We start from the raw sequence: 26084 nt of genomic DNA on the forward strand, positions 1-26084 counted from the left end.
CAAAAGTTATTTAAAAAAGCCCCCAGAACAAAAAAAAAAATTTTTTCCCCACAATTCTATGCTGATATACAAATGTGCATTGGTCCTATGAAAATAAATGCCTCAGTCGTAAAATAAGAACAATACAAAAGTTACACAACTTTGCATTCAAATACATACAACTAAAAAGTAAACTCTCTTAAAAGATCCTGAAATGTCTCGGTTGTAGAAAATACGGACGGGAGAAATGTTACAGGAGCCTGGATGTTTAGCCAGTGTCATGGAACGCATGCGCCAATCCCATAATTCAGCGGTGAGCAGCATATTTTGAAGACCAGTCAATCCTTCCATGCACAGGTTGAACAGGCGGTGGGGCTGGCAGAAACCCTGGTGTGCTTTTCATAGCCAGGTTAAATGATGGCCTCACAATATGAGGTCGGATCGTCTTCAAGGAACTGTATTCTACAAATGAAGAAGAACATGAAAAGGAGAGAGGAAGTCAAGGTGACAGTCAGATTAAAGCATCCTATTTCAAATTAAAGGACTACTGTAACGCTCTCTACATGGGGCTGCCCTTGAAGAGCACCCGGAAGCTTCAACTGGTCCAGAATGCGGCTGCGCGGATTATCATGGGGGCACCTAGGTGCTCCCATGTTACACCCCTTTTAGGCGGCCTGCACTGGTTGCCGGTTGTCTTCCGGGTGTGATTCAAGGTACTAATTATGACCTTTAAAGTGCTTAGGCCCAGTGTACCTGCGAGACCACCTACTGCCACCGGTAGCCTCCCACCATCCAGTGCGATCCCACAGAGTTGGCCTCCTCAGGGTGCCGTCGGCCAGACAGTGTCAACTAGCGGCCCCCAGGGGGAGAGCCTAGTTGTTGTGCTAGTTGTTCCCGACTCTAGGAGGCGGTGCTCATCTCCATTTCAAAGGCGAAGAGCCAGCGCTGTCCGAAGATGTCTCCGTGGTCATGTGGCCAGCATGACTCAACACCAAAGGCACACGGAATGCTGTTCCCTTCCCACCAAAGGTGGTTCCTCTTTTTCTACTTGCATTTTTACATGCTTTCGAACTGCTAGGTTGGCAGAAGCTGGGGCAAGAAACAGGAGCCCCGTTACGTGGCACTACGGATTCGAACTGCTGAACTTCTGATTTACAAGCTCAGCGTCTTAGCCACTGAGCCACTGTGTCCCTAGAAACCAGTTAGCAATCCATTATTCAACCCTGAACTACAGATATCCTCTTCTACTGGAAGATAACATTATTATGTACAATAGTGCAAGGCACAATAGAGCATACAATGTAAGCATCTATATTTTTTGTTATTGACTGTCTAACACAGAAAGTCAGAAGTTTCCAAAAGAAAAGATCCGTTCAAATTAGCTACTTATTAACATGAGGTTTGCCTGGCTGGTTGCCCAATTAACCGTGACCCGACAGAACCGCGATGTCATCAACGTGCCGACAACAGCGCGGCGACAGAAGGGTGATTTACAACAGCACATCTATTTAAGTTAAGGTAAGGGTTACGTTTAGGGTTAGGTTTAGGTTTAGGGTTAGGTTGAGGTTTACAGCGCGCTTCTGCTGCCGCGATTCAGCGCTCATTCGTCGGAGTGCTTTAGAACTCGCGGTTTTGTCACCGCGTTTTAGTCGGGCGCGCTTTTGTCGTTCGCCCTTTTGTCAGTGAACCCAATTAACATCCAGTTGAAACCTAAGGAGTTGTGAACTGTGAGGATTTCCCAAATGAAATGCCACAGTTTCTAGAGCAGTGGCTTTACCACCATAGTGCATCAATAATTTCCAGAGGGAAACAGAGCTTACGAGAAGATGAATCTGCAGGAGGCGGATCAAGAATTGGTGCCAACTGCACTCTCTGGCCAGCAGAGCCAACTTCTTTTTTCAGAAAGGAAGGGACATAAGCACCCATTAGGCCACTTGATCCTGTGCAATCTGAAATAAATTGCAAGAAACAGGGATGCATCAATGCAGGAGGTCAAGATAAACATTCCTTAGGCACCACTTCACCACTTGCAATCGTTTCTTTAAACGGAACATCAGTTAATGCCTAGTTGAAATATGTTAAACATTAGCGTTTAATTAGCATAACTTCAAATGCAAATTATTTCAATCAGCATAATAAGCCCCAATGTATGTATGTATGTATGTATGTATGTATGTGTGTGTATATATATTTGTTTTCTGAGGTTTTCGCGGGTGTTAGTATGTAGGTCTTTGGTCATTCGGGTTTTCTCCCGCGTAAAATTGGAAGAGTCTTGGTGACGTTTCGACGAAGTTTCATTCGTCATCTTCAGGCTTGGTGCTTCCAGGAGCAATGTGAGATCTCGGCTGTTTCTTCCTTTTAACTGCCAGTGGGGGTTTGAGCTGATTGGGTGGGAGCTTGGCTGTGTTCTGATTGGGTGGAGGTGTGTTCTGATTGGTTGGGGGTTTGTGTTTCATGTAAGGATAGGAGGGGTTTAAAGTGGTTACTGGTGCAGTTGCGGTCTGGCTTCTGGTCCTTGGTCGTGCCTCCTCATCAGTGTGGGTTTTAGTCTGCTTTCTGCGTGGATGTTTGGTGGTGACATCCTGTGTGGCTATTGTGAGTGTGGGCCTGGTGTCATTCCTCATATTAGGGCTAGTATAGTATATACAGTATATATCAGTGTTTCTCAACCTTGGCCACTTGAAGATGTCCGGACTTCAACTCCCAGAATTCCCCAGCCAGCATTCGCTGGCTGGAGAATTCTGGGAGTTGAAGTCCAGACATCTTCAAGTGGCCAAGGTTGAGAAACACTGGTATATATATATTAGTATATATATTTAAGGGTCTCATTTTAATACCCTGTGGAAAAAATCTCTAAAGCACTGGTGTCAAACTGGATTTCTTCGAGGGCCAGATCAGCATTGTACTTCTCCTCTGCGGGCCGGACACCTCTTCCAGCACCCTGCCAGCCAAAACGGGGTATGAGTGGGTGCACGCGGCCCCCTCGCACCCTGTGTTCAGCTTGAACAGCCACCTGCATCAGCCTGCGAGCCAAAACGGGCACAGATGTGTGTGTGTGCAGCTCCTCTGAACCCTGTTTTGGCTGGCAGAGTGCTGCAGGAGGCCATAAATGGGGAAGGGAACCTATATGCAACCCCCCGTGCACCATTTTGACTGCTAGAGGCACCGCGGGCTGGCCCTTTGCTATTTCCAGGGTGGCCCCATGCCCCAGATTTAAGCACCCTGTGGGCTGGATCCATCCTGCAGGCCTTGAGTTTGATACCCCTGCTCTAAAGAGACACTAAAGAGAGCCGAGGTGGCGCAGTGGTTAAATGCAGCACTGCAGGCTACTTCAGCTGACTGCAGTTCTGCAGTTCGGCTGTTCAAATCTCACCGGCTCAGGGTTGACTCAGCCTTCCATCCTTCCGAGGTGGGTAAAATGAGGACCCGGATTGTTGGGGGCAATATGCTGACTCTGTAAACCGCTTAGAGAGGGCTGAAAGCCCTATGAAGCGGTATATAAGTCTAACTGCTACACTATCCCCATTACTTTCATTAAAAAGGATGCTGGTCGGAAGCCGTTCTCCTTGTATTAAAGCCCAGCCCATGTGAAAGGATGCCATAGAGGTAGTTTCATTTCTTTGACAAGGTCACATAAAGCAGCAACCTGAATGAAATATAATACATTAGCAATGGGTCAAGATTGTACTATAGCCAGCAGACTTTCTGAACTGCAGTGAAAGGCAGATTGTTAATTGGTGGTTTTTGTGATAATAATCTTAAAAGCCCAATTCATAGGAAGTCAAAGACTGTAATTCTATCCAGATTAGGAAGAAATTACCCACTGAACTCAGTCGAACTAAGAATGCCTTTAAGGTCTTGGTTCAGGGATCTTTTAGAAGTATCCCGTTCAGAAAAGGGGTAATGGTGGGGGATCAGAATGCCTCTAAAGAGTGTTTGGAGACTACAGTTGGTCCAGAATGCAGCCGCGTGAGCAATATTGGGTGTACCTAGATACACCCATGTTACACCTATCCTCCGCGAGCTGCACTGGCTTCCCATTGGTCTCCGGACCCGCTTCAAGGTGCTAGTCGTTACTTTTAAAGCCCTACATGGTATTGGACCTGGCTACCTGAGAGACCACCTCCTGCCATTTACCTCCCAACGACCAATAAGATCACACAGGTTGGGCTTCCTTCGGGTACCGTCAACCGGACAATGCCAGCTGGCGGGCCCTTGGGGGAGGGCCTTCTCTGTAGCTGCGCCGGCCCTGTGGAACAAACTACCCGTAGAGATCCGGACCCTCACCACATTCCCGGCCTTCCGTAAAGCCACCAAGACCTGGCTGTTCCGGCATAATATCCAGCCCCTCTTGGACAGAATGGATGTTGTGTTAATTTTAATATTGTATTTCTTATTTTAAAATGTTTAAAAATGCTTTTATCTTGCCTGTGAGCTGCCCAGAGTCCCAATGGGAGTGGGCGGCATACAAATTTCATTAAACTAAACTAAACTAAACTAATTTAGTAAATCCTTCAAAAGATTTCAGTAAGACTTCTTACTGGTATTCAGCCTGGTGATCCCGCCTGCTGTTGCCGACGTCTTTCTAGGCAAACTAGAACTTGGCCATGGATTTGGTAGGACAGAATCTTTGCTTGAACTAGATACCAAATTATTTCTTGGGCTTATTCCTAAGGTCAAAACGAGACAGCTGTTAAAATGGCGCAGATACGTTATAAACGAATATATCTTTTTTCTCTTCCATTTCTGTGCTATTGTAATTCCCAACCGACTTAATTATTTGCAAATGTTACTGCTCATTGGCACTGATTGTTCTTTTTAGAATAAGAAGATTCTTTCTTCTTAGAAGGAATCCAGTGGTTAGGACAGTTAATCAGTATGTGCCTTTAGAGAAAAGAAACAGGAGGTGCTGGAATAATGAAGAAATGGCAAAGCTCAGAGACAACATTGTGTCACTTTACCTAGTTAATTTAAACAGCTGAATGGTGCAAATTTACTGTGAAAGCTGACTACTAATTAGTACAAAAGATCTTTCTTAGTTCTTAGCCAGAGGACGACTTCCCAATGTCCTCCTGAGCTTCAACACCAAATCACAAGCTGGCATTCTGTCTAGTTTTGATAGACATACCATTTAGCTAGGACAGTGGTTCCCAAACTTGGCAACTTTAAGACTTGTGGACTTCAACTCCCAGAATTCTCCAGCCAGCTCTGGGAGTTGAAGTCCACAAGTCTTAAAGTTGCCAAGTTTGGGAACCACTGAGCTAGGAAATCACCATTGTTTTGACTGAAAAGCTGTTTGATTGCAGTTGCTGACCCTACGGACAAAGGTGAGCAACCTTCCAGCAGCTAATTACCTGCAGCCTTTATTTATTTTATTTTATATTTTTGAAAGATGCAGTTAAAAGCCACAATAGAGGAAGAGTTCATTGTCTGATTAGAGGAGAGGATTATTTTGCTTGGTTTTGGATGTGTTAAAGGCAACAAAAGTTGACATCCCTTTAAAATGATCTCCACCAAAAACTGATGGGAAATTCAGTTTCTGTTTGTTGTTTGCCAGCAAAATTTGGTGGTATATTTTCTGGGAATGACAGGAAGGCTAATGTTGCCTGTCTCTTTTGCAGGCTATATTTTGACAATTTACAAATGGGGGGGGGGGGGAATCATTTGCGATGTATTTCAAGTTTTAAACAAGTCCAATTTATGTTGAACTGTGAAACTTAACAGTTTGAGCAACTTGTTCCTTTCAAATCTGGCATAATTTGCAGGATTTTTGTGAAAGTAAACCAGCTACTATCAAAAAGTAGACTGAGCTCCGTGGAGGGAAGGATGGCACGAGGATCATAAACTGAATAGAATTTAATCTGTGAAAATATTCTCTGCAAAGCGCACAATGAAGATACTGCTTGCGCAGGGCAGAGCAAACTGATAACATTTTGAAAAGTCAGCTGTTTAGAACATCTGCTGCTATTTGGACACATGAGTAAAAGGAAACAAAAACAACAATTTACACAACAAGCAGTTTGAGGCTATGAAATCAAATGGTATTTCTCCCCCCCGCCCCCCAATCTAAATGCCAATGAAATATCACAGTAAAGAGTATGGTTTGGGTTTGCTTGTTTTACTAACCAGGTAAATACCTAGAATGTTTCAAGTAATGTTGTTTGGCTGCAGAAACTTGGCGTGTTGGCATGTCCTGTTGAAGGTAGGAAGGTGCGCTGTTTCCCGTCCCTATGCAGGCTGAAGGTTTCAGGTCCAAAATACTTTCAAATCTGTAACCAAAAACAAATAACCCACTTCACACACTCACAATACACCCCTCTGTATCAATTCACATGGGGTTTTTTTCCTGACCAAAAGAAGCTGCAACTGAATCCTTCCAGGGTTGCTATTGTGGGGGGAAAACAGAAGGAAGGAGTATTGATATCTTTGACGCCCTGAGTTGCATAGAAAATAAAAGATGGGATAAAAATCTAAAACAAAAACCGAAAGGTTCAGCGCAAATTCCAACACATGTTTTTCTGATGCTCAAATACCAAAAATAACTATGTGCTAAAATGGTTAATTCATGTCACATAGAAAAAGATACATAATGTTCAGATGTTTGTTCTGCTCCACCACGTACCATATTTTTCAGAGTATAAGATGCTCAGGAGTATAAGACACACATTAGTTTTTGGGAAGGAAAACAAGGGGGAAAAAAATCTGCCTCTGTCTACCAGCATCCATCGGTATTTACTCGGCTTAGCTTCCTTGCAGCAAACAGCATGGTCAGCTTCAGCACATTATATCACAGCCTGATTCAGCCTGAGCAGCTGATTGTCACGTAGACCCACCTGCCAGAATACCCGCAATCAGCTGTTCCAGGCTGCGGGGATCGCCACAGCCCATCGCCACCTCTGTGGGTCGTGTTTTTGGCCTTCACGCGTCACGTTTTTGATTGGTTCCCGCTGCCGCTGCTCCCCACCTAGAACCAGCTGAAAACGCGATGTGCAGAGGCCGAAAATGCGACGTGCGGAGGCGCTGATTGGTGGCGATGTGCTGTGACGATCCACGCAGCCTGGAACAGGTGTAAATCAAAGTGTGCGGAGGCCAAAAACGTGACACGTGAAGGCCGAAAACAGCCAAAGGGTTGGGGCCAGCAGGTTGGCGGGGCTTCGGCAACAGTCGCTGTATAAGATGCACAGACATTTCTACCCATTTTTGGGAGGGGGGGAGAAAGTGCATCCAAAAAATACGGTACTTGTTATGCAAGGTTATTTAGAAGGAGTCTCCAGTGAAGGAAATAGGACTCAAGTCTTAATAAATATACATTGTCCTTCTCTGAGAGTAAGCTCCATTAAACTAATTGGGATATACTTCTGAATAAATATGCGAATGAATAGCTAGACAGCTATTGGACAGGCTGAATAGCTATTGATGAGGTAGTTTTACCTTAATATCAAAGTATCTTTATATGTTAACTGAGCAAAATCACCACATGATACACAAATGCATATTTACACAAGATACTGAAAATGTGATTTTGTGCCCTTTGTCACTCTGTAGGAGTACAAACTGGCTGCACACATGGTGCCAATACAATTTGTGCATTCATATTTCCTCAGAAAAGGTTATTACTAAGTTCAACTTCAATTGATCTTACGTTAAGCAGGAATGGAATATATAGCCTATAAATCAGGGAGGAGCTATACGCAGCCCTATGAGGACGTCTGAACTTCCTCTCAGCTCTAGCCAACGTGGCTAATAGTCCTCCATCATTGGAGAAGCCATATATTGCCCTTCCTTATTTTTAAAATATATCATTAGGATAGGAATTGCGGGCTGGGGAATTCTGGGAGTTGAAGTCCAAACATCTTAAAGGTTGAGAAATAGATCATATACACAGGGACTCACAGGCTTACCTACAAAGAGCATCATCAATCTGCCCTTTGTTTTTAAAGTCCGTTCTGCTGAGGGAAGACTTCCTATCACTCTCTTCCACAGTATCCCACTCCTCAGAACTTTTTAGTGTTCCAATAATGTGGCCCCATTTATGTCGGTTCTTTGGTTTGAGGTCAACATTGGCTTCTTCTGTGGCAATGGAAGTTGTCTGTCAAAATAAAAAATATGCCAGAATTTAAACTGCTTTGTAAATAAAAGGAAGTTGGGGATCACTCTACGTAAGCATGTGATTGGCTTCCCGATGTGATTTTTCATTCTCCTTTAGCTGCTGGAATCTGATTCCATGGTCAGTTCCCTCTCAAAAATGAAGATATTGCATTTATAGGAAAGCAGTGATTCAGACAATGCAATGTATACACAGAACAAATGTGCATAATTTATTCCAACTACAGAAAGCTTCTCCAACAGAAAAAAAACTTAGCTAGATAGACAGGTCTATTACAAGATAAAGTATCCCACGGATGTGCATTGCGAAGAATAGAACATCATTTGAAATGGGAACAATAGTTAATATTGGAGGAGAAATGAAGCAGCATGAAAACAAAACTTATAAAAGAAGGCTAAAAACAGTAAACAAAGCGGAATACAAAAGCAACTGCCACAAAAACTAAATAAAACTATCTCCAGGTCCTTTCATATTTCTCTTTTGTATGTTCTTATTTCTAATAATATTTCTGTAGTGGTTTGCAAATACTGATGAAAAGTTTCAAAGTTTGTTTCAAAGTTTAATAGCATTTGTATGCCGCCCAATCCCGAAGGACTCCGGGTGGCTAACAATACAATAAATCAAAAAGAATAGAAGAAAGAAAAGATAGATTTAAAAACACACCATGCACTCAATTCCAATCAACATAGCGGACTTCACTCCGCTTGATCTGTAGTAATTCAACTCTAATGCGCTACAGCTCATCTTTTGATATCAGGTTCCCAAGACTGCTCTAGAATGGCTCTGAGCAACTGCATACTTCCTGATGGAGTGCTAAGTGTGGAGAGAGCAGTTGTCATCCAAGGACAAAGGCAAACTCCTGGCGTGAATGGAAATCTTAAGAGCCGAGGTGGTGCAGTGGTTAGGGTGCAGTACTGCAGGCCACTTCAGGTGACTGTTATCTGCAGTTCGGCGGTTCAAATCTCACCGGCTCAAGGTTGACTCAGCCTTCCATCCTTCCAAGGTTGGTGAAATGAGGACCCAGACTGTGGGGGCAAGTTGCTGACTCTGTAAACCGCTTAGAGAGGGCTGACAGCCCTATGAAGCGGTATATAAGTCTAACTGCTATTGCTATTGCTAAATCTCCACGTAACCAAGCTCTTCTTCCCCCTCCACTTCCTCAAAGCAATTTGATGAGGGGAGCTAGTCTGAGGGAAAGTAACAGAGTGAGAGAACAATTGTACCTGTTGTAAAAATGCAAAGTGTTCAAAGCTTCTTACCTGGAGAGAAAGCTTGGCGTGAATGGCTGGGAAGACCACCTGGCTTGGCTTGGCTTCCTTTAAGGGGTCCCTCGCGGACGAGTCTGCTTTGTGCGGGTAGGTCAGGGATTGGGAGGAATGGCTCTGTGGACATGGTCTCAAGGAGAGGCCACTTTGTGCTTTAGGCGGGAGTGCCGCTGGTGGAACAGGTTTAAGGTAGCTTTGGCCTTTGTCAGGAAGGTCTCGCTGTTGCTTTCCCAGCTCCCGGATAGACTGAGAAGGGCCCAGGGTTTGGCCAACTTGGAAGTAAGGATACCGAAGTGCCTGAAATCCAAGGGAAACGTTCATTATTCAGCGAAGACGGCCAAGCAATCAAACAAGGGTAGGAATAGGGGGATATTTTCAGCCTCAATAGCCGGAACTGGATTTCCTGTAATTCTGAAAATGGAAAGGAAAAGCTCAAGGATATCCTAATACAAGCAGGATTCAATTTCCAGAAGCTTTTCATTTTTACGTGTTTCTTTTGAACTTTTGACACCCATTTTGAACCGAGTTGACCGAAGAGGGTGGTGCTTGGGAACAGGCATGAGGGAACTGTGGGACCTGCTTTAACTCAAACGGACGTTTTCCTGTGATCCTGCAGCCAATTTGTAAGCCTAGGGAAAGGCTCTTTTCAAACAGGTACAGTTCGCACAACTATTCTGGGGAAGAAGAAGAAAAAGGTTCCGGCTTTGGCTCTAAAGGGCAACACATCCCTCGAGAATGGCAGTTGCTGGGGGGAAATGAGCAGGGGGGGGGGCTCTTCATGCCCTGTCCTGCCTGTGGGAAGATGGCTAGCCTCTGTAGGGAACCAAATGCTCAGTCAGGTAGCAAACATCATCACAGGTTTGAGATGCCGTGTTAATGTAACAACTACAAGAAGAACCGACGGATGTGTAGTAGGAGAAGCAGCAACATCAGCCCATAGATTATAGAGCAGAGTTCAACGTTTCCGGCTTTGCCGACCGGTGAAGGAGGAGGGGGAATGGTTCAGAACAAGTGGTGCTCATGCGCAGGTCCTTTTGCACAAGCAGCGTGCACGCATGAATGCCGCTCACTTAAATGGAGTGCGCACATGCTTGCCTGCTGCTTGTGCCGGTGAGGATGCGTCCATGCGCACGCTTGCCAGCCGTTTTCCACCGCCCGGTTGCAAACCCCTCAGGGCCTGCCCACAGGTTGGGGACCCTTCGAAAGAGAATTGTGCCTACCCTGTATAATAAGGACACTGATATAGGGCTTGGAGCAACAGGAACTCAACAATGGTTAGAAGCCGTAACAGGCAAAACTGTTCTGCATAGTCTCTCCTTTGGTGGCTCCTTCAGTTTTGAGAGAGACAATGTGCTATTGTTGTGGCCCAGCAGGAGCCGTTGGAGCTGCCACCAGACTCCGACAGCGGGGGGCCCTATGAGTCGGCTTTGGAGGATGTGGAGGACCCTGGACAGGGTTCCGACTCTGAGCAGGGCACAGAGAGGCTGGTTGGCCACCAGGAGGCGCCTGAGCCTTGGACCAATGGGGAGGAGACAAGGGAGTGTGAGCCTGAGGTCAGCAGTGAGTTGTTTCTGGATGCACGGCACCGAAGAGCTAATAGGCGTCAGGAACAATTGCGCAGTTACAGGAGGTGATTATACTCAGCTGCTGGTAATTAGGCTCCTCTCCAGACTATAAAAGGAATGCTTGTGCACAAGCCCCTTTTGCAGAAGTCAACGCATTAACTAATGTTGGAGAACATTATGGTGAGCTTGGCAGGCTGGATTGCTGCCAAGGTTTATCTGTGCTGGATTGCTGCCAAGGACCTGCCTGTCTGTGAATAAATTCCGTAAAGTATCTTTGGCTTGGAGTGTTTTGGTGTGGGATGAAAGGGGGGGGGGTGTCAGAACAGCTATTAGCATTATCTATAAAGAGCTGTTAATAAAAGAATATCAAACCTGACTGGCGGTCGGCCGCTTTTTGGGGTCCCACTGCAGCATGTCTCTCATGAGCTGGATGGCCTCGCTGCTGGCATTAGGGATGAGGGTCTTTAGGTTATTTGGAACACACTGGGGCCACCGGAAATGCATGGTGCCTGCCAGCTGGTAGCCTTCGGGCCAATCGTTCTGAAAAGGATTAAGGAGGAGTGATGTTAAGGGAACTTTTGTAGCATATTATTGCAGCCTTACATGCATATTACAGGTAATCCTCAACTTGTGACAGCTGGACTTATTGGGACTCAAATTTTCATTGCTAAGTGATTTAGTTGTAAAACATGACTGCATCACTTCAGCGATGGCAATCCCTGCAATCCTGGTAGATATTGTTAAACATATCTCACTGTTGATAAGCGAGGCAACTTCCTGCTGCTGGTAACCTAGTCACTTGGCAAGCCAGCAGGAAATTGCAAGTCCCAGACTGGGAGACATGTAAGTTGTTGTTCTTGGGTGGGGAAGGGAGTGAGGAGGTGCGCAGGAAGCGCGGTGAAAGGTGGGGAGGGTGTACAAGAGTTTGAGGTGCGCATGAGAGCTACAGCATGCTGCGTGAGGGTGCAGCATGGGTCAGGAAAGTGTGCGGCAATGGACCAGAGGCACATATGGATTAGGGAGGATGCCCAAGAGGAATGGTATGGGTTGGAGAGAGTGAGCAGTAGTACAGTCAGATGGGCAGGTTCAGGAGAGTATGAAAAGGCATACACGTGGCTGCCTTGGCATGGACATACGGCGGCTGAGAGATTGTTTGCAGACAGCAGACAATTGTGGCCTTCTCTGCTGGCTTCCCCATGGTATTTCTGCCAGTGAAGGTTGCAAAAGGCAATCACATGATCATGGGGTTAAAAAAAAGTTGCTAAGTGTCCAGATAATGATCACGTGACAGTTGGAGTGCTGGAATGGTTGGAACTCTGGGGACAGTTCATAAAAACCTGGCTGGAATTGAAAGCTTTACTATGCTGTTGTATTGTCACAACAATTAGAGAGAATTATACTGGGTTATGTTTTCAACTCAACACAATCTTTTTGACAATTTCTATTGAAATGTACACATGATCAAGGCATATAATGTATGCTATCTTGCATTCTTCATACAGTGCGCCAATGTTTAGCTGTTGATAATATAAACCTGGAATCATTTGATTTTTCTATCTAATATCCACACAGCATAATGTGACCTGAGGAAAGACAAAAGTCCATAGAAGCTATTCGGGCTTGAAATATTCCGTGCGCAACAAAGGCCCGGATCTCATTTAGCTACCTTTTTCGGCGTTCCCAGCACTTGGCAAATTTTGAAAATGGTATCAATTTCACTGCTCCCGGGAAAGAGGGGCCGGAGGGTATACACTTCTGCCATGACGCAACCAACAGCCCAGATATCAATGGGAGAACTGTAGTTAGTGGACCTCAAGAGCACTTCAGGAGCCCTGTACCTAAAAGCCAAAAATAAGCAAAACGACGGTGTTTTTTTTTAAATGAACAGTAGCAATTAAAGCAGCTGTTAATATAGGACACAGACATTGTGAGTGTTCTCATTGCCCACTCACTACCCACTCCTTTCTCAGGGCAAGACTCTAAAGCCACTTGTGCCAGAGGTGGCACACAGAGCCCTCTGTGCGGGCATGCGCGCCATCACCAGCTGCTCTCCTGGTGTCGGGCCTGCATTTATATTCCTTTTAGAATTTTGGCCCGCCACACTTTCTCTTATTTCATTATGCTGTTTCTTTAAGTATAGTCAATGGGAGTGGGGATTAGAAGGAGTAGGATTTTGGAATGTATTGTTTTTCATTCTTTGCTAGAAGTCAAAGTCATCCTTTGTTCTCCACACCAGTAGACCTGACCGGAAGAAGCTGGGCATGGACGCCAGCGTGGAAGGAGAAGATTGGACCATGTGATGGACTGTGGGTGTGGGGACAAGATCATGAACTTTTAACTGGGTGGGATTCTGATGTAACTTCCAGAGTTGGGGATCCCATAGCTATGTGCCAACATGCCTGCTTTATTAAATTGGAACTTTAAGCATTGTTTTGCCTTCGATTCTGATTTGATTCTATATGGTTTTTGGAACTCTTACACCTGGTTTCTGGAGCGCATGGTTTCCAGCTGGTCATCGCAGATGCTGGAGCGCCTGAAAATGGCTGAAAAACGGCCTGAAAAACTCAAAACGCCCCCCCCCCCCCAAAATAGGCACACGTATGCCAGCCAGCTGGTCTTCAAGTTTCTGGTGCGCAAACATGCGCACATGCTCCGGTTTGGGCACTTGGTGCCAAAAAGGTTCACAATCATTGCTCTATAGTAATTCCACTGAGCTGCAACTTAAGTATTCTACCAGGGCTCATGAGTTTTCTTATCTCATTGGATGACTTTTTATAGTGTGCTAAGCCATTTACTGGATTCACCCACACTTCTTATCTATCAAGTTGTTAAACAGAATTTATGGAAAGACTATATATGGTTCATGCATTGTGCTAAGCCCAACCTGGTCAGATTGGATGACGGTTGTGCAATCTACCCAACTGGACTGTGTTTTATGATTCAGTCGGTGGTGTAAAGTTAAACAACAGTGGTTTATTCATAAACCACACTTACGCAGAACAAAGCTTAAGACAATGAATGAACACAGACTCTGAAATTGTATAGCACAAAGTACTCATGAACTATTACACATCTGTATTTGTTTAATCATATTTTAATTTTCATGTAGTTGTGGTTAAAATCTGCATGGTCTCTAGGAGTCAAACACAACTTGATGACACTTATTAATTAATTAATCAATCAATTCCACGTAACCTGGCTGAAATAAAACCAGTGCAGCCCACTGGTAGCTTTCAACTTACTGTCAGGCCTGCAATTATATTCCTGCCACTTTCTCTTATTTCATTATGCTGTTTCATTAGTACAGTTGATGGGAGGGGGGAATAGAAGGAGTAGGATTGTGGAATGTATTGTTTTCATTCTTTTCTAGAAGCCAAGGCCATCTTTTGTCTCCACACTTTTACACCTGACCGGAAGCAGCTGGGTGTGGATGCCAGCGTGGAAGAAGAAGATTGGACCATGTGATGGATTGTGGGTGTGGGGACAAGATCATGAACTTTTAACTGCGTGGGATTCTGATGTCATTTCCAGTGTTGGAATTAACACAGATGTGCTAAGATGTCTGCTTTATTAAATTGGAACTTTAAGGATCGTTTTGCCTTGGACTCTGATTTAATTCTACATGATACTTGGAACGCTGACATTTACGGTCAGTTGGCTACTGCCTGTTCAAAATTACGACAGATTTACCTGAGGCCTACTCATGACCCAGATTTGAAGTTCTAATTGTCACTCTCCCCTGGTCCAAATTTCAAGGGTCTTGTAACTGGGCTACATTTACCAGTGTTTGTAGTACCCTGCGGTCACATGATTGCATTGTGCTACAGTTTTGCCCAAAACTTTTCAGCAAAATCATGCCCAGAGTAAACCACTGGTTCGCTTAACAACCATAGCATTCACTTAACCACAGCAAAACAAATCACAACTTAGAACTGTGATGGACAAGCACCATTATGGTTGTAAGCTGAGGACTATCTGTACAAATGTGGAGCAGATATAAAATGCCTTGGATTCACTACAAGTTAATAAATGCCTTCCCTATTGAAAATGCTGAAGCCCCTATGCTAAGTCAAGGAAATCTTGTTGCTGAAAGAATCTTCAAAATGTTCCCCCGACAGAAAATGCCAGTTTTATTTCAGATAAAATGGAAGCCGTTTCAAATTTACTATTGGGTGGCGCAGTGGTTAGAGTGCAGTGCCGCAGGCTCCTTCTGCTGATCACCAGCTGCCAAGCGGTTTGGCAGATTGAATCTCACCAGGCCCAAAGTTGACTCAGTCTTCCGTCCTTCCGGGGTTAGTAAAATGAGGACCCAGATTGTTGGGGGCAATATGCTGACTCTGTAAACCGCTTAGAGAGGGCTGGAAAGCTATATACGTCTAAGTGCTATTGCTATTGCTTCTATGGTTAAGCCAAGAATGTATGGGCAGAGGTCTCAAGAACAGCTTAACATCATGGTGATTAGAGACACCGAGCTGATTTTGAATTAGTGAAGTCATGACGTAGACGTGTTTCTATTGGGTCTACCTTATCTCTTCATAGCCAACCAATCCAGCTGTCCTCCTAATCCTCAATGTAATGAGGGACAAGAGCAGGGTTTCCTAACCTTGCAACTTTAAGACTGTGGCTCAACTCCCAGAATTCCTTAGCCAGCCATGGGGAATTCTAGGAGCTGGAAGTCCATGCATCTTAAAATTTGGCCTGGTTGGGAAGCCTTGCGTTAGAGAGATCGATACAGAAAGGAGTCCCCCCTGTTGTAATATAGTTCCTTGTGTAGGTGTGGGTCATCCATGGCCCAGTTCATACCAGGGCATGCAGAGCCACGCTGAACCACACAGGAGAAAACAAACTCCTAAAACTCTATAACATCCTGATAGTTCATAACATAACATCCTGAGATGTGCCCTACCAATGACGCCCAGGATTTGACCATATATAGACAGAACTTCCCTGAGCAGTAGATTAGAAATTGTACTTTTACAGGCTGTTTTTAATCACATGCTATTGCTCCTCCTGCCTTTGTCCTATCTCAATAAAAGGGGCTACCAGACCCCCAATCTGGGTCGCTCCATCCCGAGAAAGACCGTGTCTTGTCTTTTCTCCACATTGGCCTCATGGACGACCCACGGGAACATCACATTTGGTAGCAGAGGATGGTTACGTTACACCCTCCCCCTTTTTAAATCAGTCCTATTGCATATGCTCAAAGCTGGATTCTACTTCATTATTTACCTAACAGACACAAAAAAGAAAATTCAAACAGAAGTGTCAATAATTGTCACTAATAATCCAATTAATAAGACTTTAACTTAAGTATTTACCACCGTGTTGAAACATAGTCTGTGTAGGGAGGTCTAGATCTAATTTCACGGGCAAGGCCAAAATCTGCTATTTTCACAAGTTCTGGTCCCATGCAAAGGAGATTCTCAGGTTTTAAGTCCCTGTGGAAAAAACCTGTGTGGAAAGACAAACTCTGGTTAGGCTTTTCTCTCATCCTTCTGCTTAGTTTTCACCTTATAGGCCTTTTTTTTTTTTAAAGAATTACAAGAATGAACAGTGCAGAAAACATCAAACTACATTTTCGCTTATGTAATACTGGATCGCTGCTCTTCCTTTCATTTTAGGCTGAGAGGTTTTTAAATTAGAAAAAAAGGTTATTTGGTTATGCTTTAAGTTTGGAGGTAAAGAGCAGAACAAATAACTTACTAAACAAAAGTAAGCATGAACGTGAGTTATTTCTGAATAGAAAGCAAAAAATAGTTACACTGACTATATATAGACTCCATAAGGACAGCTGAAGAAAAAATCTATGCTTTCAAATTGTGGTGCTGGAGAAGACGCTTGAGAGTCCCTCGGACTGCAAGGAGGTCCAATCGATCCATCTTGAGGGACCTCAACCCTCACTTAGGACAGATACTGACGCTGAAGAGCAAAATATTTGGCCACCCAATGAGAGGATTCCTTGGAAAAAAATCCTGATGTTGGGGAAGATGGAAGGCAAAAGGAGAAGGGGAGGGCAGAGGATGAGATAGTGTCATTGACACATTGGGCATCAGATTAGGCAAACTCCAGAAGACAGGAGCCCCTGATGTGCTATGGTCCATGAGGTTGCAAAGAGTCGGACACAATGTAATGACTGAACAACAACAACAACAACAAAAAGATTCCTGGGTTTTATGTATAAAATATTTAAAATTTGGAATGATACTACCATGTTACTGTTATAGCCTGAAACAATAACAGCAACACCGCTTGCTATTTATTTTCCCATTGTAGCTTCCTGACTTAAAAATGAGATCACTGTTGGGATTATCAACTCTTAAATCTGTTTATAGGATAGATCAGTTTAACAAAAGAACGGATGTAAATAATACATTTTGTACAGTGCAGCTCTATGTCAGCTGACATGAAATCAGTTCTGTGGATTGTGATGGGATTCAGAACTATCACTAAGAAGTAACTATTTATTTAACAACAGGGCTGTTCGGAAAACCTTGATGATAACATTGTTTAGTTCCCTGAACCCAAACAAGACGTTTCTGTCCAAATACATCTGAGATACTCCCTTCTGTGATACATGCAGAAAATCATCCAATTTGTCATTTAAACCTTACCATGTTTATGTATGAATGCAAGGCCTTGAAGAATCTGATACATAATATTCCTGACAGTGGACTCTGGGAACAATTTGTTCCTGTAAAGCAGAAACAGAACTCAAAGTTAATATTCACATATGAGGTTTCTTATCTGCAGAGTCCAGTGGTGGGTTTCAATTTTTTTTTAGAACCTCTTCTGTAGGTATGGCCTGTTTTGTGGGAGTGGCTTGCCGGCCATGTGACCGGGTAGGAGTGGCTAGCCAGCCATGTGACCAGGTGGGAGTGACTTGCCACCATGTGACTGGGTGGGCGTGGCCAACTTGTAAAATGTGGTAAAACTCACTTAACAACGCTCTTGCTTAGCAACCAAAATGTTGGCTCAGAAACTCTGGCATTTGAAGCACGCAAGTCTTAAAGCTGTCAAGTTACAAGACCCTTGCACCCCTAACCCTTTAGAAAAAAAAACCCCAGGAGTGTTCAAACTTGACAGCTTTAAGACTTGTGGACTTCAACTCCCAGAATTCCTCCTCCAGTCATGTTGGCTCAGGAACTCTGGCATTGAAGTGTGCAAGTCTTAAAGCTGTCAAGTTACAAGACCCTTGCACCCCTAACCCTTTAGAAAAAAAAACCCCAGGAGTGTTCAAACTTGACAGCTTTAAGACTTGTGGACTTCAACTCCCAGAATTCCTCCTCCAGTCATGTTGGCTCAGGAACTCTGGCATTGAAGTGTGCAAGTCTTAAAGTTGTCAAGTTACAAGACCCTTGCATCCCTTACGCTTTAGGGGAAAAAACCCCAGGGGTGTTCAAACTTGACAGCTTTAAGACTTGTGGACTTCAACTCCCAGAATTCCTCCTCTCGCTCTTCATTGTGATCCATTGTAAATGGATCAGAACACAAGCAAATTAGCTCAGACATTCTGAAATGGTTTGGTTCTGGAGCAAGTCCTCTTCTATTTATTTACAGGTAACCCTCGGCTTACAACAGTTTGTTTAGTGACCATTTGAAGTTACGGCGGCACTGGAAAAAAAGTAACTTATTACCACTTTTCACACTTACAAACTGTTGCAGCATCCCCATGATTGTGTAATTTACATTCAGTTATTTGATAACTGGTTCACATTTATGACAGCTGCAGTGTCCTGGGATCATGTGATCACCTTTTGAAAGTTTCTGACAAGCAAAGTCAACGGGGAAGCCAGATTGGCTTAGCAGCTGTGTTACTGACAACTGCACTTAACCAAGAAAGTCTTAAATGGGACTTAACACATTTCTCAATGAGCAACATAAATTTTGACCTCAACTGACATTGTAAGTTGAGGACCCACCTGTATTTAGGACACTCAGATGTAGCTTTACTGTTAATGATGCCATATAAGCAACTGAGAAAAAAGTTCTCATAGTAACTTACTCAGCTTCAGAACAAGGATGGAAATGCCACGGTATTCAGAGTGCCATCCTACTGGTTGAGCATCGTCATTGGCTCTTGGTATCCTTGGGCACGTGGTGAAGTTAAAGCAGAATCCATTGTTGTTGTATGCCCAATAAACAAATAAATATCCTGGACTCCAAGTACGATGGAAAACTGACATGGTGGTTCAACCCAGCTGTTGTTATTTCTCAGAAATACTAACTTAAAGTAAACCCCGAGAATACCATTGTGCCTAGGCTACATGAAGTATCAGATCTATTATGGTTGGTCACACAGTTAGCCAGATGTTCAGACTGGATTTGGCATTTTTTTATCTACCTATTGACTCCTTTTCAAGGATCTGGGATAGGCAGATGTTGTTGTTTAATATTATTAAAGGTATCGTTGCAAGATGTCAGCTGTTTCAAATAAAACAGCCTTTTGGTAAAATCTTTGCTTTCTTTTGCCTCAGTCATTCTACTTCTGTTTGCAGGTCTTTGTATTCAGTGATTTTGATCCAGTTCTTTCTCTTCTATTCTGCTGTCTCCAAGAAATGCAGCGCCTACAATTCTGACTCTTTGGCCTTTCTTATCAAGAATTGCTAAGTCTGGGATGTTGTGTGACAGATATTTCTCTGTCTGAATTATAAAGTCCCAGAGCATTTTAGCCTCTTTATTTTTCTATTATTTTGCCTATTTTGTAGTCCAACTAATTTTTACTTGCAGGCAAATGGCATTTTTGCAGATATTCCAATGCACCACTGTTGCTTCTCTCTCACGCTATTGTTGGTAATCGGTCTGTGCAATCTTGCAGCAGCTAATTAGATGGTCTACTGCCGTGATGGCAAACCTATGGCATATGTGGCATATGTGGCAAACCTATGGCAGAGGTGGCACACAGCGCCCTCTCTGATGGCACGCGAGTCATCGCCCCAGTTCAGCTCCACCGTGCATGTGCGCGAGTCTCCTACTGGCCAGCTAGCCTTCAGGTCTCAGCCGCACATTGGGGGGGGGGGGTGCGTGCAGGGGTAGGGTCGACTTCTGAGAGCTACAAATTATCATTCTTATCATCCTTTGCCTAAGTGCAGAGAGTATTAGGAGTTTTAGTTTAATAACATCTGGGAAGGCAAGTGATCTCTCCCTCTTTTTTTAGGTTATGCCATTGAAGTGTGCCTGGGAGGAAAAACAACGTACCTTTCTTTCATTAGCTGATAAAGATTTTCTTTCATATACTCAAATACAAAGTACAGATTATCATTTTCTCTGATAACTTCTTTTAGTTTCACTATGTTGGAATGGTTAAGTTTCTTCAAGGACTGGAAAAAACAACAGAAAACAATTACAGGCATTGTGACACAGCGAACTTCCAAGATAAGTGAAGACAATGAATCTTTGTTCCAGAAATGTAATTTAAGGTGCTGTTAAATTTATATATGGCCCCCTTCAACAAACAAACTCAGATCTCTAGAACTGGGTGTGTACAGTATCCCGGGCTTTCATGTTCCTGATGGCAATTAGCACAATTCACTTTTCAGCACCAAGGAAGCCAATTTCTTTGCAGAGATCTTCATGCAGCGAAACGCAACATCTAACCATAAGCTTTTGATCAACACTCCTTCCAGGCAGAATGAACACTGCAGCCTCAGGTGCTTTCTTACATATCTTTCCATTATGCTTCCACAATAGATTCACCAATTAATGTTAATTTTTCACAATCGTTTCGTTATTTAGATGCTTACATGCCAGCTGCTGGGCAATGGATAGGCCGGTCAGCTTCACAATAGTCTTAGAAGGCCTGTATCAGGGTTCCGACTGATGCCCTAATTAACAGCCTGTCAGTAGATCTCCCTTTTCATAGCTAGAGGACCAAGCATCTTACCAAACCTAGCTCAGCTAGTTCGTAAAACAGCTCTGATCTGAAGAGCAAAATAACTTCAAAGTACCAGTAGGAAAAGGTATCTAAAACCCAATATAAGCACACATTTAATAAACATGGATATGGCCAGATTGGAGCTGAAAAACCTTATAGCTGTTTTGCAACATCCTATAGACTGAATCCCAAATTCCTATTAATTCATGATGCATGCATCTGTTTGGGGATTGGGTGTGGGGTGTGTGTGTGTTTGGCACTAATTTTCTCTTGCCTTTCCTCTCTACTTGCCCAAATCAAATATCTGCTTATAACAGTCACCACCTACAATTTAAATGTAGCCCTAAACTTTTACCTTTGAAGTAGTCTCAAGAAAGCCTGTTTAACTTTCTTGCATTGTTTATAAACACAAACAACATAGGTTTTGATTTCGGGAAACAAAGGTTTTAGAAAAATAAAGTTCAGGTTTCCACACTACTTTTAAAACTGAAACTCCTTCAGTTTAGAATCAGAAGGAAGTGTCAAGTACCTTGACTTCACGAAGGTTCATGCATTCCTCCCAGGAATAAAATTTCCTCTTCATCCTGCAAAAGGAATAAGAAATCTATTATTGGGCACGATCTGTATTCCAGTTCCATTGTGACATAAGACTGGAGAAATAAATTCAAAGCCACAACAAACGAAGATCTGCAAACTCATTCTCTACCTCTATGCTTTTGGGGGAGGGGGCTGTTTCTCAAACATTTCTTTTCATTTTCGAACATGAAAAGAATTTCCAAAAGCCGATTTTCATGTACTATGAAAATCTAATAATGTAAGAGGGGAAACAGTCAAAAGCTGTTTTGTATTCCCAAGTGGTTGAAAATCAGCCTCAAGGTTACCACAATTGAAAATCTGAGTTTTTATTTCGTGGTTTCAAAATAAATGAAGTACTGATTTTTCCCAACTAAGGGATCAATTTTGACCTGACAAGTTGAAGCTATATCCTTGTGTTAGAAAAAGTTTGAACCACAGTCTTCAAAAACATGAACATGTGACGTCATGTGATGCTGAAACGTGATACGTCGGGTTAAAAAGGACAGCAATTCAGAAAGGTCCCTTACCTCTTAATGGCAATCAGCTCTCCTGATTCAATACTTCTTCCTAGGAGGACAGAGCCATATGTCCCATCTCCCAACTGTTTGATAGTTGTGTATCGATTCATGATAGGGATCCTCCAGAAGGCAATCTCATTTCAGCCCTTGGCATTCTCTTTGCAGTGGATGAAGCATTTCCCCTCAGAGTGAAGCCAGTTTTCCTAATGGCAGCACAACCCCAAAGTATCCAGGATTTTGTGAACGTTGCCAAGTTCATATTTTCAGGGATTGTCTTTTGGTCTGTGAAAGTACAGAGAAATCGTCACTGCATGCCTTACAGTATGAAGGAGGCGCATACGGTATTTTTTGAGATGGTCACTATTTGAACTTTTTTGAGTCTGCTAAATAGAATCAAGCTATAGCCAACCCTTGAATAAGAGCGTAGGGTAAAAGGCTCACACAGCCTAGACTTACAACCAGTTGTTCAGTGACCAAAGTTACACTGGCACTGCACTGAAAAAAGAGAGACTTATGACTGTTTGCACTTATGACAGTTTTAGCATCTCCATGATCAGGTGGTCACTTTTTGAACCCTTCTGACAAGCAAAGTGAATGGGGAAACTAGGTTCACTTAATAACCATATCACTAACTTAACAATTACAGTGATTCACTTAACAACTGTGGCAAGAAAAATCATAAAATGGGGGCAAAATGCACTTAAGAAATATCTTGCTTGGCAATGGAAATTTTGGGCTCAATTGTGGTAGTAAGTTGAGAACTACCTGTATAGATAAATAAACTGTACAGACATAAAGTCAAAAAGACATTTTTCCCCAAGGAGGGAGAAATAAATAAATAAATAAATAAATAAATAAATAAATAAATAAATAAATAAATAAATATATATATATATATATATATATATATATATATGTGTGTGTGTGTGTGTGTGTGTGTGTGTGTGTGTGTGTGTGTTTTTATTTGTGCTGATAAATAAATAAAGGGAGACTAGTATAGATAAATAAAAAAACACAAATATAACAAAGGCAACAGTAAAAATATTGGGTTTCTGTCGTGATGGACTCTTGTGACGAGCCGAAGGACAGATGATGGAAGCAGTTAGCTTCCTCCCATAATTGGGGCTTACCAGGGGTTGTAAAAATCTAATATATATATATATATATATATATATATATATATATATATATATATATATATATATATAGAGAGAGAGAGAGAGAGAGAGAGAGAGAGAGAGAGAGAGAGTAATAGCAGTTAGACTTATATACCACTTCATAGGGCTTTCAGCCCTCTCTAAGTGGTTTACAGAGTCAGCATATCGCCCCCACAGTCTGGGTCCTCATTTCACCCACCTCGGAAGGATGGAAGGCTGAGTCAACCCTGAGCCGGTGAGATTAGAACCGCTGAACTGCAGATAACAGTCAGATGAAGTGGCCTGCAATGCTGCATTTAACCAATGCGCCACACATATGTGTGTGTGTGTGTGTGTTGTATTTGTGCTGATAAATATAAATAAATATATATATACATCAGCACAAATACAAAATATATATATATATATATATATATATATATATATGTGTGTGTGTGTGTGTGTGTGTGTGTGTGTTTTCTGAGGTTTTCGCGGGTGTTAGTATATAGGTCTCTAGTTATTCGGGTTTTCTCCCGCGTAATTCGTAATACACACACACACACACACACACACACACACACACACACGCATGCATTCTGGTATTTGTCAATTATGGTAAGTTTTTTAATATATAAAACTACAAAAATACTTTGGACTATGATCTTGATCACTGTAGCTGCAAAACACATACATCCTTAATAAGTCAGAAAATTGTGATACTTCTAACAAGATTCTGAGATGGTGTTTTACTAAACTGCCCAAATCAAAAGAACATCAAATTTGACAGAAGCGAAGGTGGTAAGACGTTGCATGCATCTAATTTCTTCCACATTCTTTTACTGATTTCCACTTACGAAAGGGCTGAAATCCAACGAAAAGGGATATGTTTACATATATCCAAACCTCCAGTTGGAAATCAGCAAAAAATCTGGGGTCTCTTAGAAATTTGGCAAATGCAAACCCTCTTAATCCATCTTCTACAGAATCATCATTTCCTTTTTTGACCCTTCTGATGACATCAGCCTTCCCTGACACTGAGAGTAACCACTCTCAGTGGCTGATAGTAGTTGGGAGTTCTTTCTCAATCCCTGGAAGAAGAAATGGATGACTTTCAAAAGCTATCCTACTAGGATTTTGAAGTCACAAATTTGGGCCACAACTCTAGTTGTTGAAGAAATGCGACACAAGGATTGTTTAATATTCAAAGTATAGGAGGTAATACCACCTATAATTGTTTTTAAATAACATTTACTTTTTTAAACATTTGTTAAAAGAATAGAAAATGTGGCAGATCAAAATGCTTAATAACCATTACCTCAATATTTTTGGAATACTGCATTTATCATTTTTTTTTTAAAAAAAAATAAAGGTTTATATTTTGAAAGTTCATCCAGTGATATATCTTAGTCTGGTAACAAAAGAAGCATTTGTATTAACATATCAGTAGCAAATTAATATATTTAAAGATTGCAATTGTTTAAAAGCATTAGCTTTAGAGTCTTTCTAATAATAGAAAATCTGATCCAAGTTAGCCAAATTTCGTACTCAATTGAGTAAATAAATCCTCTTTTAACTATTTATACACGCACACACACATTCCACAAAGTTTCCATTTCCAATTTATTAGTCAGGCCCAGAGACATAACTCAAATCTCAATAATTTTGAGCATAAACAAAGGCTGGAGGATTAACTTGAGCTTTCGAAGCCCCAGATTCTATCCTATCTGAAGGATGATGTAAACAAGCTTACATCAGTGCTCCGGATGAAGTCTTATTAGTTCTCCAGCACATGCAAGCCTCCGCATTTAGAAGGTTGTAAAGCGGCTACAATTAAGGGATTCATCAAGAAAGAAAGACAATGTGATCATCAGGAACTAGAATCTCAAAAGGTGATACAAACCGGGCTAAGAGAAGCCGTGGGTTCTTCCATCAGAGGGAAAACAATGCTGAGAAGGATTCAGTGCATTCAGATGGGTAGCGACACAATATTTCCGCCCAAGAGAAAAATGCACACACAAAAGGAAAATACAGCCACATTGGAGAACCACCAGGAGCTTTCTCTGGTGAAAGCAACTCAGCAGCTCCCCCAGATGGACTTTTGCTAAGCCTGCCTGGAGGTCGGTGTAATTCGCTGGAGAAGCAGTGAACCCAATTTAAGTAGGATCTAAAAGTAAGGTCTGTGGAGGAGAGGTAAGGGAAGAAGAAAGAGGTAAGGAGAGGTGGGTGGAAGGGAGAGAAGAAGAAGAAGAGGAGGGAGGAAGAGAAAGAGAAGGAGAGAAGGTAGGAAGGAGAAGAAATAAGGGTAGGAGTAGGGAAGAGGTAAGGGAAGGAAGAAGGGGACGGAGAGGAGGGAGGAAGAGAGAAAAAGAGAAGGAGAGAGGGTAGGAAGGAGAAGAAAAAGGGTAGGAGTAGGGAAGAGGTAAGGGAAGGAAGAAGGGGACGGAGAGGAGGGAGGAAGAGAGAAAAAGAGAAGGAGAGAGGGTAGGAAGGAGAAGAAAAAGGGTAGGAGTAGGGAAGAGGTAAGGGAAGGAAGAAGGGGACGGAGAGGAGGGAGGAAGAGAGAAAAAGAGAAGGAGAGAGGGTAGGAAGGAGAAGACAGAGGGTAGGAGTAGGGAAGAGGTAAGGGAAGGAAGAAGGGGACGGAGAGGAGGGAGGAAGAGAGAAAAAGAGAAGGAGAGAGGGTAGGAAGGAGAAGACAGAGGGTAGGAGTAGGGGAGAAGTAAGGGAAGGAAGAAGGGGATGGAGAGGAGGAAGGAAGAGAGAAAAAGAGAAGGAGAGAGGGTAGGAAGGAGAAGAAAAAGGGTAGGAGTAGGGAAGAGGTAAGGGAAGGAAGAAGGGGACGGAGAGGAGGGAGGAAGAGAGAAAAAGAGAAGGAGAGAGGGTAGGAAGGAGAAGACAGAGGGTAGGAGTAGGGGAGAGGTAAGGGAAGGAAGAAGGGGACGGAGAGGAGGGAGGAAGAGAGAAAAAGAGAAGGAGAGAGGGTAGGAAGGAGAAGACAGAGGGTAGGAGTAGGGAAGAGGTAAGGGAAGGAAGAAGGGGACGGAGAGGAGGGAGGAAGAGAGAAAAA

The 26084-nt window shown here is 42.9% G+C and overlaps 1 protein-coding gene across 4 annotated transcripts; it reads right to left on the reverse strand.

Moving 5' to 3' along the window:
• On the reverse strand, window positions 1–25128 carry CILK1 (ciliogenesis associated kinase 1). Of its 4 annotated transcripts, XM_032214913.1 has the most exons (14): window positions 24918–25128; window positions 21891–22163; window positions 21317–21371; window positions 20112–20233; window positions 17528–17607; window positions 16235–16367; window positions 12583–12754; window positions 11289–11456; window positions 9346–9648; window positions 7881–8068; window positions 6106–6248; window positions 4521–4649; window positions 1800–1928; window positions 1–441 (listed from the first exon to the last, which is right to left on the reverse strand). In XM_032214913.1, the coding sequence occupies exons 2-14, from the start codon at window positions 21989–21991 to the stop codon at window positions 287–289; spliced, it is 1878 nt and encodes a 625-aa protein (XP_032070804.1). In that variant the 5' UTR covers window positions 21992–22163; window positions 24918–25128; the 3' UTR covers window positions 1–286. The 4 variants fall into 4 exon arrangements, with proteins under 4 accessions (XP_032070804.1, XP_032070805.1, XP_032070806.1 ...); XM_032214914.1 differs by lacking the exon at window positions 4521–4649; XM_032214915.1 differs by lacking the exon at window positions 4521–4649 and having other exon boundaries at window positions 353–441; window positions 6117–6248.
• Window positions 25129–26084: the final 956 nt, after the last annotated feature.

Source organism: Thamnophis elegans, chromosome 4, assembly GCF_009769535.1.
Source record: "Thamnophis elegans isolate rThaEle1 chromosome 4, rThaEle1.pri, whole genome shotgun sequence".
NCBI classification, from domain to species: domain Eukaryota; kingdom Metazoa; phylum Chordata; class Lepidosauria; order Squamata; family Colubridae; genus Thamnophis; species Thamnophis elegans.

What these genes read in the sequence shown, in the direction of transcription:
- CILK1 (XM_032214913.1), bottom strand. Translation starts at nt 21,991, where the DNA reads ATGAATCGATACACAACTATCAAACAGTTGGGAGATGGGACATATGGC. An exon ending in GAGCTGATTGCCATTAAGAG is followed by an intron (nt 21,372 to 21,890) that starts GTAAGGGACCTT and finishes TTCCTTTTGCAG; the next exon opens with GATGAAGAGGAAATTTTATT. An exon ending in AGCGGCCGACCGCCAGTCAG is followed by an intron (nt 9,649 to 11,288) that starts GTTTGATATTCT and finishes CTTGGATTTCAG; the next exon opens with GCACTTCGGTATCCTTACTT.